Genomic DNA, 12716 nt, shown 5'->3' on the forward strand with positions numbered 1-12716 from the left:
GCCTCCCAAGTCCCAGTCTGACATGCTAACCACTGGGCTGCACTAGCCGATTCTCACAACCCACATGGCATGCAAGGTTGTGAGTCACTGGTGTACACCAGCTTTGCAGTGGGGGGAGCTGTGATCTGAGCCCCCTTGAGCTCACTTCCATTCACTGTTGCTACTATTCTGAAATATGAAGGATGCAGTTTAAAGTAAATTAGTCATCTTAATTAGGAGCATATGGCAGGCATATACATTAATATGTGCTGTGTTTACTACGTGGCTGGTATTAATCCAACGCACAGCCAAGTGGCTGAATTGGTGGTAGAAGGAGCCAATTTTAATTGATGCGGCTATGGGTTCATTTACTGTTTTGACTCTTTTGAGTCTAGTAAGCTACAGGTGGTGCTGTGGGTTAAACTACAGAGCCTAGGGCTTGCCAATCAGAAGGTCGGCGGTTCGAATCCCCGCGACGGGGTGAGCTCCCGTTGCTCGGTCCCTGCTCCTGCCAACCTAGCAGTGTGAAAGCACGTCAAAGTGCAAGTAGATAAATAGGTACCGCACCGGTGGGAAGGTAAATGGCGTTTCCATGCGCTGCTCTGGTTTGCCAGAAGCAGCTTAGTCCTGCTGGCCACATGACCCGGAAGCTGTACGCCGGCTCCCTTGGCCAGTAAAGTGAGATGAGCACCGCAACCCCAGAGTCGGCCACAACTGGACCTAATGGTCAGGGGTTCCTTTACCTTTTAAGCTACTGTGATAAGGAATGGGAGTTACAGATAGGTAGCCGTGTTGGTCTGCCATAGTCAAAACAAAATAAAAAAATTCCTTCCAGTAGCACCTTAAAGACCAACTAAGTTAGTTCTTGGTATGAGCTTTCGTGTGCATGCACACTTCTTCAGATACACTTGTGGAAGACAAGGAATGGGAGGAAATACTAACCAACCTGGAGGGATGGGAGCTGTAGCAAAACATTGCAATGTGGGGTGCTCCTGTTTAAGATATTAAATTCCTCCACCCACCCCCATCACTCAGCATTTCTGTGTCCACTGTGCATGCTCAGCCTTCATTTTTATTTATCACACCACGGGGTTCCCTTGAGCTCACAGATACCTTCTCCATGTGTTTGGATGGTGCAGTTATGGCTGTGTAAGATCTGGCACTCCGAGAATTGAGATCATTGCGCGTGTTTATATATGATAGCAAATTGTATTGGTTCGCTCTTCTCAAATAAAGTTGATATGGGATGCACCTGACTGCTTAGCTGATAAGAATTCCAGTTCCAAGCCTAGGCACAGCCACGGGGATAAGCGTTCTTAAAATCCTGTTGAGAATTCAGCTGGAGAAGCCAGGCTCCCTGTGCAAAAAGCACCTCCCGTAATCAAATTAATGTCTAGGCTGGCAAACCGTCCGTGGAAGACTTGAGCTGCTGACTTGGTAGGAGCGCACGGAAGAGACGGGCTGGTGCCAGGGCGGCTTCCATGAACTTCTGTGCAAATTGGCACCTCGCCAGCCTAGGTTAATGAGTTCTCCGCACTGAAGTGTTCCAGAGTTTATTTCCCACCATCTGGAAAATGCCTGCCCCTTCCACTGGGATTCACAAGGGTTCAGCCAAAAGAAGGGATTATTAAAAACTTCAGGACTGGAAAAAAGAAGCAGCAGCCACCGCCATCTGCTCGACTTTGGCATGGTGGGAATGGCTGGCACTTTGCTCATCTTCAGCAGAATGGCTCCTTGATGGCACCTCGCCGCAATGGCTCTCCATTTTGATCACATTAGCCATATGTATTTCGGATGCTGGATGCGTCGCCACTACTGCAGGAAAAGGGTTCTTTTTTAAAAAAGACTCAGAGGTGGTGCAGGAGAATAGCAGGCAAAATAGCCCCTTCTAAAAACTGAAGCTGGCACCCGCCCAAAGATTGGTTCCTTTTAAAAAACAGAATCCAAAAGTATCACCAAATAAATAAGCGAAGACCTTTTGTTTGCAGTTGTGGCCTTTGGTGGCCACAGACTCCGCTTGGCCACCCCAGGCAGGTTTCTTGAAGTATTTCCCACCCCAGACCTACTAAAATAAAAACAAAATATAAAATATAAATGTAAAATATGGCAACCCTATCTCTGGAATCACAGAAGCAGGACGTGGAAACCGTCTCCTATCCTTTGTTCAGGGAGGGATGGGCCATAGCTCAGTAGCAGGGTAAGCTGAGTGGGGATTTGAACTTATTGCTAATGGGTAGTATAAAATAAAAATAAAAACAAACAAGCAAACTTGGGTCTTCCTGGTCTCAGCTGAACACACACACTTTGAACCACATTGGCTCTTTTAAAGTGACCGAGCTGGGTTGCAAAGCTACAATCTGGATCTCTCTCTCTCTCTCGAAATTAAATGCTCAGTGCATGATCTGTAAAATATTGGGGGGGGGTATACATATACAGCAAAGTAAAGCCAATTCAGTTTGACAGAATTGTAACTAGTGGCTGCTCCATACTCAAAAGCCGACAAGCAGAATCAGAGCAGAAGCTTCTATCGGTTCCTCGGCTGCTGCTGCTGCTGCAATCTCAAGTCCTAATTATCTATATCTAAATAATATTCCAATCTCTCTCACAGGCTGTTCCTTATTAAGATCTCAGTAGGCTTTAATTTCGGGGTAGACAGAGTATCAAATCACACAGGCTGAGGAACAGGGTGGAGGTAGCTGCTCTCTCTTGCTCCCCACATGTAGACACAAAACACACAAGTGCCTTTTGTGTGTTGTGTTCTTTGCCCCTCCCCCTCCGGCCCCACAAAGTTCGGCTTTGGGCATCCTTGCTTTGTGAAGTGGCCAATTAAAATCCACTTTTGATTGAGAGATTTGAGAGCTGTTGAGTTGCAGGTGAGCAGGGTGAGGCAGAAGGTGGCAAAGGGGTCCAAACCTAAGTGTGAGTGGCCTTAAGCAAGTCTCTCTTTCTCTGAGCCTTTGTTCGTCATCCATAAAATGGGAAGAGCAGCAACCTGTTTTATGGAAATTGTGGCAAGACTGGGGAAAAGCCTTATTGGGCTGGTTGTAGTCTGTATCAGGGAGCAAAGACAGTTTAATCCAATTCTACATTATTGTCTGGATCTCTTCTACCAGCCAAATCAATTTCTCAGTGCTAGGAAGCCTGCACTGAGTTGTGACCAGGCACCCATGGTGAAACCAAGGAGATTTCTGTTCAAGCCTCAAAACTAATTTTTACTCTCTGCGAGCCATTTTGTGGGACCAAATATTTTTAATCACAGTAATTGCATGTTTTTTTTGCTAACTCCCCTAAGCAAGCAAGATAATATTGGGATTTACTGTTCTGATTGTGTTCATTTCACCCAATTAAGTAAGGTGAAGTTGGTGCACCTAAAATAACCGTGCCCATTCCAACAATGTCTGTGGCGTGCAATCGTCTCCAGTAAAAACTCCTCCCTCGCCACCAAAAGAGTAGCGCTGTGAACTTGCAAGTAAGATACAGGTACATGTGTACATGTGTATACATGAGTCAATTGGGATAACAAGTGCTTCCTCATCCCCTTCCTTCTGCTTCAGATGGCTGAGAACAAAAGCAACATGCCAAGCTCCTTGTCTCTTATTCTGCCTTTGCAAGCATCCTTTGAAGCAGGCTACTGAGCCAGAGATAGTGATTTCTATCAGGCCACATGCATCCGGAGCCAAGCAATGCAAGGTGCAGGAGATTCAAACAGAATCATGGCAAATTGGCACTGTGCGTGGATGTCAGCTGCATAATGGAATGGGGGGGGGGTGTTTAAGCATCCTATCCTGTGGCCCTCACCCAAGTAGCAGCTTTTAGGGAAAGAGAGAAACAGTGGGAGATAAAATCGCAGAGCCCCTGTCTTGTATGTAATTGGCTCGCAATAAGCTTTTAAGGCTGAGCAGAGATGTGAACGTGGATGTCCACATCCATACCCCCAATGCACAGAGGCGGGCTTAATAACTGTGATCGCGGGGCCATGTTTTGCCTTCCTCCCATTTCTTGCTGCTTTCATCTATCCAACTGAGCCGGGGGGTGGAGGAGGAGGCAGTAATAAACACAATTCAGGCCGCTTATTGCCCAGCCGTAATCATCAAATTTGTTTTTCATCAGCGGCAATTTATGAGGATGTTCATTGCATCAGTGTTCACAGTTCACTCTGTTAGGCGTAGGAGCAAGTGGCAATCAAGGGGGAAGATTGGCTTGTTAGGGTTTTGGATGCGCGAGCATTTGCAATTTCCTCCGCTGAGCTGTGCAGCAAAATACCTTTGGCAAATCATCAGCCGCTCTATTAGAAAGTCGCCCTTGCTTGTTCTTGGATGAACTTGAAATTGGGCTTTCTAATAGCCAAAGCTGCTTCTCACTATGTCTGGCTGGTACACTGTCATCACAGACTAGGTCTCTCAGCAAATATTTCTAGATTGTGTAGAATAGGAAGGCAGCAGAGAGAGTCCTCCTGATTATAACCCATGCACCAGTTTGTAAGAGGCTACATCTGCCTACTGCATAATTTCCTTTTTCCTGGAGGCTTGCCCCTTTCCGATGTTTGGAAGGCCTTTATGTTTGGGATGCAGCTCAAAGAACAAATTAAGCTCAAAGCAGGGTGTATACATGTGTTAATATTTAATAGCAAAAACCAATATAGAATATGCGCAAGTGCCGCCTATTAATTTGTCTCAGATCATACACAAAAGGATCTTTTCAGTTCCCATCATCCTCCCTTTCCCCAGCCCGTACTTTTATTCTTCATGGTGTGATCCACTGCCAACAGCATCTCAAGGGAGAAACTCTCATGGAACTAGGGGGACTGGAGGGAAAAGCACCTTGTGTCTTCCTTCATTTCACTGGCCTCTGCTTCTGGCACCCTATGCAGACCTGGGCAGTAGTCCTCCTTGACTGCATTTGCTTGAGCTGAGTTAACAGGAATGGAAGGATGCAGGTGGGGCCAGGCACTTACAGGGGATGGAGGTGCTTAACCCCTCCTCCTGCACCTGCTGGTTCCTTTCCACCTACCACTGACATTCCCCCCTGGACAGTTCCCCCCCCCCCAAATAACTAACTTCAGGTTTTCCAGCTGGAGATAAGCTTTTTTAAAAAATGGTACTTGAAGGTGAGAATAATCATCCACCCATCTTGCCAATCCTGTATCGCAAGCATCTGCTCATCCCATTAGCATCAGAAGGGAAATATGGGGCTGGAAACTTCTGCATTTCCCTTGTTAAGATCTAATTTCACTGTCTTTGGCCAAATCCTATTCTGCGTTATTCTCCTGTGGATTAAGAACTCAAATGCTTTTTTATGGGTTTCTTCCACATGCTACTTGCAGGCAGGGTTGGGGAAAATGTTGAAGTTTGGAGTGAGCTGGTGAAAGCTGTTCTTAAGTTTCACCACTAAGACATCAACAGCTCAGAGCCATTTTGAAGAGGCACGGCAATATCTTCCAGGGGACCTCCTGGGTTCCTGTGACCTTAGTTAAGTGTATCTCCTCTTCGTGCCTGAAATGTTGCTGTTCACAGGATGGTGGGGAAAGTCTGACCTCCTCAGGGAATTCAAAGCCTGACTTGCAACCTCCTTAAAAATCACTGCACGGAAGTTGCTGAATAAGCCTTGGAGAGTACCAGTGCATCCAAGCAAACCACTGTACAGTAATTAAGGGCTCCAAAATTATCCTTTAATTTTCCAGTCGAATCAAGAGGAAAGCAACGTAAGCACCAAGGGAAAAGAACCGGCTCAGAGAGGGCAACTTCTACTTCCAGCTGTAGGCAAAGGGAGTGTGCAATCTTGTGCGAAGAGGAGAGAACAGAGCCTGTCCTGCAGTGAAGGGCAAAGCCCACAGTGTCAGCGTTGTATCGCCCTCCCCTCTGACCTGACTCCCTTTCAATAAACGTTATAGAGAAGCAGACAATATTTATAGGCTTTCCAAGGGAAGGGAGGTGTCTATGGAGCTGGCTGACCTAAGTCAACGGCCAGAATGTGATGTTGGCCCACTGTTTGGAAAACACACAAAACCGTAGCTTAAGGAAACCCATGGTTTAATATGAATGAGCAGCATTTGGGTGCAAGCTGTTCAAAAGTCTTTGCTCCTGTGGCTGTTGCACTGGTGTGTGTGTGGGGGGGGGGACACGACCAAAGGCTGGCTGTGGTTTACGTGTAAACTAGCATTTGTGGTTTGTTTCCCTTAAGCAAACCATGAGTGGTAAGTCTAGGGACAGAATGGCTTCCATTTGTGGTTTGTTTGGTGAGAAGCATACCAAAAGTGCTGGTTCACACAAAAAGTAAAGCAATACACTGGTTTCTTTCCTCTTTGGTGCAACAACAGAAGGAACCGGGGGGACGGGTGGAAGGATGAAAGTGGACTTCTGAGCAGCATGGAACAGCATGCTGCTCATTCACAGCAAACCACAGTTTATGTTTAACTATGGTTTCATGTGATCTGCAAACCTCGTCATTATTAGGAACAGATCTGAGCTAGCTGTGGCAGTGATGTGCTAAACTTTTACAGAAAGGTTACTTGGCAACTTTCAGACATCATCCTTGATGGACAGCAAACTTTCAGACATCATCCTGAAGGACAGCAAACTGATATTCTTGCAATGACAGCTTGGAGTCTGCCCTGCTGACCACACACTGGTCCTATAGCCACCTCTGCCAAGAAAGGTAGCAGACCCCTCCCCTTGCAGAACTAGCTGCCTATGGGCTACGTGGATCAAATGTGTTTTGTATGAGCAAACACAACTCTCAGGCTTGCTGTAATGCAAGAAGTGTCCTTGAGTTGCAGCCACTGAAGAAAGTTGTAACAATCCAACTTCCGCTTTTGAACTGGAGAGAAAAACCTTGAAAGAAACCAATGATCCCCTATTAGATAGCTAAGGAGCTTTGCGGATTTAGAGCCAGCATCTCCAGGGAGACCCAGTGATATTGGTTACGGATGGCAAATGGTCTTCTCTATTAATCAAGTGGTAACGTACCACAGAGTAAGCATGTAAGCATTTACTGAGCTGGTTGACTGCTGAGTGGTGTAGAGAATATTTCCACAACCAACTGAAATACCGGGGGGAAAGGAGTGACAAACTTTTCCTCACTGCTTGGCTAGATGATACAGGCAACCAGCTGTATACCACGGGAAATGGTATAAATCCAAAGCCGTGGAGCCATGTGGCATCTGGCTCTCTCTCCCTTTCCCATACAAACCAGTTAAATGCTATTCAAGATGGTGGACAAGCGTCATCTACAGCTTACCTGAGAAAAGGAGAATCTTGGAAATAAGGGCAGCTGTATATCATGATAGTACTGGCACAATCAAAAACCACTTGATAGGAAGGGGGCAGGAATCTCAGCTACGTCCGTCCCTCTCATTTTGACAGCTAGAACTGAATTTTAGTTAAAAATTACTTATCAATCTTTCTCAATGCCATAGATCCAACTAGATCAAGTGAACAACAGGTACCCCTCCTTTTTCTACTCCCCTCCCTCACACCCAGCTAAATCCATCAAAGCTCTAAAGTGACAGGCACACCAGTCATTTGCATTCAGTTTCATCATGGTGACATTTCCTAATCTCATCTTGCCACATAACTGGCCTCTAACCCACGCCCACCCGAAAAACCCAATGGATAATATTTTCATGAAAAGGGCGTAAGACCCAAATATCAAAGATACATCCCGCTTTAACAATGCAACGCCCAAAACAATGCAATTCTTGTTGGCTGCAAGCAAGCATGAAGCTTCTCTGGCTAACCGCCCTCCCATAATGGCATAAATTAAACAGTGGTGATTTTCTTGTCCTTGGTGGCTTGCTTGATAGCTGCTTGCTCACAGATTATCTCTTTCAGGCGCTGCAGCCTCATGTTCTGGGTGGTTTGGTCCCCAACGCCGGTCTGGCTGCGGTGCAATAAGCTCAGGGCATAGATGTACTCCAGCTCAGTGTATTTCACCCCTTGATCCACCACCAGATTCAGCAACTCATCTGCGGTGTTGTAGAGCATCTCGTAGTATTGCCTGCAATGCAAAGAAGAAAGTTCCACGTTCACTTCAGCAAATGGAGGCAGTGAGAGATTTTACTTTCGTGGGCTCCATGATCACTGCAGATGGTGACAGCAGTCATGAAATTAAAAGACGCCTGCGTCTTGGGAGTAAAACAATGACAAACCTAGACAGCATCTTAAAAAGCAGAGATATCACCTTGCCAACAAAGGTCTGTTTAGTTAAAGCTATGGTTTTCCCAGTACTGATGTATGGAAGTGAGAGCTGGACCATCAAGAAGGTTGATAGCTGAAGAATTGATGCTTTTGAATTATGGTGCTGGAGGAGACTCTTGAGAGTCCCATGGACTGCAAGAAGAACAAACCTATCCATTCTGAAGGAAATCAGCCCTGAGTGCTCACTGGAAGGGCAGATCCTGAAGATGAGGCTCCAATACTTTGGTCACCTCATGAGAAGAGAAGACTCCCTGGAAAAGACCCTGATGTTGGGAAAGATGGAGGGCACAAGGAGAAAGGGAAGACAGAAAACGAGATGGTTGGATAGTGTTCTCGAAGCTACCAGCATGAGTTTGACCAAACTGCGGGAGGCAGTGGAAGACAGGCGTGCCTGGCGTGCTCTGGTCCATGGGGTCAAGAAGAGTCGGACACGACTAAATGACAACAACAACAACAACAACACGCTGTCAGCTGACCAAACAGGAATCACACTGACAGTCAGAAAATAAAAAAGGGGGAAATGGAGAGTTATAAAAGGTAATAGATTAAAATAAGAAAGAAAATTAAAACGAGTCCTGTGTAGGAGGTTAGGGTTCAAAGTGGTTCTGGGACTAGAATGGATGAAAGTCATTTTCAAGAACTATTATCTGCCTCCAGAGGAAGAGCTGTCCTAGTGGAAGGGCTGTAGCCCAACGGTGGCGGGTCTATTTTGCATGCACAAGGTCCCTGGTTCAATCCCTGGCATTTCCAGGTAGGACTGGGAATGTCCTCCATCTGAAACTCGGGGCAGCCACTGCCAGTCAGTGTAGGCAACACTGCACTAGGTGTACAGGTGCTTAGGCTATGCCTACCTTCTCCCACTTAGCCAGTGCAACTCAGACTATTTGCAATGAGGAGGCCATGATCTGGCACTGTATTGAGTAGACAGAGGGCTCATCCACGCTTCCACTTGTTCCATGCCTAGAAAGCAAGGTTTGAGTAGTTTTCTGCTTGTCCCATGTTTTCTAGCCACGGGTCCGAGTTCTTTTCTGTTTGCCCCTCCCCTTTCCCTGGGAGAACCCACTCTTTCATGCTGAATCGCAGCAAATGGCAATCTGCAGAAAACCCAATTGACGTTTGCTCTAATTCAGCGGTAAAAATTGGGTTCTCCCAGGGGAAAGTCGCAGGACAAGCAGAAGACTGGATGAGCCCACAAACTCCATCCACAGGAGGCCAAATGGCTGAAGTTGCAAAAGGACATTCTGACCAGAATCCAGAACTCACTGCTTTCAGGAGTTACTTGCCACTCCTTAGAGAATCAGATTATTTTCTAATTAAAATAAACAATTAATATAAAGGCAGTGGTGCGGGGGCTGGGGAGAGAGAAACCTGCATTTTTAATTGGCTGCAATTAAAACCACTGCCTTGTTTGGCCTGGTGTTGCCTTTGGCCAGCCGGCCTACGCATGAGGAATTACTCACTCGATTAGCCGCTCCGCTCAAGGTTTGCCTTCCCTGTCTTTGAAAAGTATTAATAAATATTGATCAGGCGTGCTTCCTGTTTGCCTTTGCCAAAGCAATTCTGATAGGCCTGCTCTCCTGATGTTATCAAATAATGAAATATGAAAGAGAGAGAGAGGGAGAAGAATTCGCCTCTTGATTAGCCTTTGTTCCCTTTTCATAGTTTTTGCTTCCAGCCATCAGAAATGTTTTGTTTGATTTTTTTAGGAGAGGCTAGAGAGAGGCATTCTGCCCGGCAGCACAACTTTTAAATCATCAGGAAGACACGCACGCACGCATGCGTGCACACACACACACACACACACACTGCATTCTCTGGTCTAGGTGCTTCATTCTCAGTTTCTGGGCAGCCAACAACCCCCTAAACAGGAAAATCACATGGTGCACCTACAGTCATGGGAAAAAGAAAGTGCACCCTCTTTGAATTCTGTGGTTTTACATATCAGGACATAATAGCAATCATTTGTTCCCTAGCAGGTCTTAAAATTAGGTAAATACAACCTCAGGTGAACAACAACACATGACATATTACATCATGTCATGATTTATTTATGCCAATGGAGAAATCAAGTGTGAAAAACTAAGTATATCCTTACTGCTCCCATAGGAATTAAGAGGCTAAGTAGCAAACAGGGGCTGCTAATCAAATCCCCTTGCTTAATTGATCATCAGCAAATATGCCCAACTCTATAAAAGCCGAAGTTTTAGCAGTTTGCTGGTCTGGAGCATTCAGGTGTGTTTTAACACAATGCAAAGAAGGAAAGGCGACACAATGCTCTTGTGCTTCTGCCTAAGAAACAGGATTCTAAGGTAATCTCCAACCAATTTTAAGTCCTTCATTCTACACTGAGAAAGATTATTCAAAAGTGGAAAACATTCAAGACAGTTGCCAATCTTCTCAGGAGGGGACGTCCCAGTGAATTCACCCCAAGGTCAGACCGTGCAATGCTCAGAGAAATTGCAAAAAAATGCAAGAGTTACATCTCAGGCTCTACAGGCCTCAGTTAACATGTTAAATGTTAAAGCTTGTGACAGCACAATTAGAAAAAGACCAAACAAGTATGGTTTATTTGGAAGGGTTTCCTGGAGAAAACCTCGTCTCTCTAAAAAGAACATGGCAGCATGGCTTTTGTTTGCAAAGTCGTATCTGAACAAACCACTTCTAGAACAATGTCCTTTGGGCAGATGAGACCAGAGTGGAGATGTTTGGCCATAATGCAGTGCCACGTTTAGCAAAAACCAAACACAGGAAACCAGAACAAGCACCTCACACCAGCTGTCAAGCACAATGGTGGAAGGGTTGTTTTGCAGCCACAGGACCTGGGAACCTTGCAGTCATTGAGTCGACCATGAATTCCTACAGACAAATGTTTGGCCATCTGCCCAACAGCTGAAGCTTGGCTGAAACTGGGTCATGCAACAGGACAAGGATCCCAAGCACACCAGCAAATCTACAAGGAAGTGACTGAAAACCCCCAGAATCAAGGTGTTGCAATGGCCCACTCAAAATCCAGACCTCAATCCAATTGAAATGCTGTGTGGGATCTTAAGAGAGCTGTGCATAAGCAAATGCCAGCAAACCTCAATGAACTGAAGTAACGTTGTAAAGAAGAATGGGCCCAAATTCGTCCACAAAAATGTGAGAGACAGATAAAGTCCTACAGAAAATAATTACTTCATGTTATTGCTGCTAAAGGTAGTTCTACAAGCTACTGAATCATAAGGTGTACTTATTTTTCACACATGACTTTTCTATTCTGGCTTTATTTCTGTTAAATAAATCATGACACAGTGTAATACGCCATGCGTTGTTCATCTGAGGAAAAGATTATTGTTATTATGTTTTCAGAACAGATTATTGTTATTATGTTTCAGAATTCAAAGAGGGTGCCCTTTCTTTTTCCCATGAGTGTATTTGCAGACTGCAGGTGAGAGATCAAAGTTTCGATTCTCCCCACAACGAAAACTTGAATGTACAAACAAGCATGTATGAAAAGGGATTTCTTCCAGCATTACCACCTCCCCTCACTTCACATGCAGCCAATATTTTCTTTCAAAAAAGTCCGCCCAATTTTACACTGCTCATATGTGCAACTTATTGGAGAAGGAGGAGAAGGTTAGCAGGCTAGTTGGAGAGACTCGGTGGACCTGATGTGATGGGACCCTGCACTGTGCAACGTTGCTGTAGGATCCAAAATGCATCAGAAATGTTTGCTTTCCAGTTTCTAGACCAGGCATAGGCAAACTTGGCCCTCCAGATGTTTTGGGACTACAACTCCCATCATCCCTGACCACTGGTCCTGTTAGTTAGAGATGATGGAAGTTGTAGTTTCAAAACATCTGGAGGGCCTAGTTTGCCTATACCTGTTCTAGACAGCCTCCTTTCACACACAAGGAGGGTGACGGACATTTATCAGGGTGCAGTCCCACAATGGCAGAGGAATGCACATGCCAAGCAGTGATATGTGCAAGGCAAATTGTGTGGGTCATTCTCCAACTGAAGCCATGTTCATTAATTTCAGTAGGTATACGCCGTATAATATGTAGTTGAACGCAACCCTATGAAATTGCTCCCTAACTCACTCTGGTTGCTGCATCCCCCTGTAACATGGGACCGACGGCAATGCCAGGGACAGAGTGCAGACACAAGGCCTGATCGACTCCAAATGACCCTGAAAACAGCAGCAGCCAAGGGTCTAGCTGACTGCCATCTGAGTTTACATCACTTAGGTCCCCCAAAAGGAGAGTGGCACTGACTCCACAGAGTCTAGGACTTGCCAATCAGAAGGTTGGTGGTTCGAATCCCCACGATGGGGTGAGACCCCGTTGCTCGGTCCCTGCTCCTGCCAACCTAGCAGTTCGAAAGCACGTCAGAGTGCAAGTAGATAAATAGGTACCGCTCTGGCGGGAAGGTAAACGGCATTTCTGTGCGCTGCTCTGGTTTGCCAGAAGCAGCTTAGTCATGCTGGCCACATGACCCGGAAGTTGTACGCCGGCTCCCTCAGCCAATAAAGCGAGATGAGCGCCGCAACCCCAGAGTCGG

General features: G+C 45.8%; 1 protein-coding gene across 1 annotated transcript in view; it reads right to left on the reverse strand.

The window, feature by feature from the left end:
* Nucleotides 1-4582: 4582 nt before the first annotated feature.
* Nucleotides 4583-12716, reverse strand: part of EXOC4 (exocyst complex component 4) — a 361468-nt gene continuing 353334 nt past the window's right edge. Inside the window, exon 18 of the mRNA XM_081879704.1 lies at nt 4583-7974. Coding sequence (XP_081735830.1) covers nt 7737-7974 — 238 coding nt within the window. The 3' untranslated portion in view covers nt 4583-7736. The remainder of the gene's footprint in view (nt 7975-12716) is intronic.

This window comes from Podarcis erhardii, assembly GCF_964252035.2.
Source record: "Podarcis erhardii genome assembly, chromosome: 10".
Taxonomy (NCBI): Eukaryota; Metazoa; Chordata; class Lepidosauria; order Squamata; family Lacertidae; genus Podarcis; species Podarcis erhardii.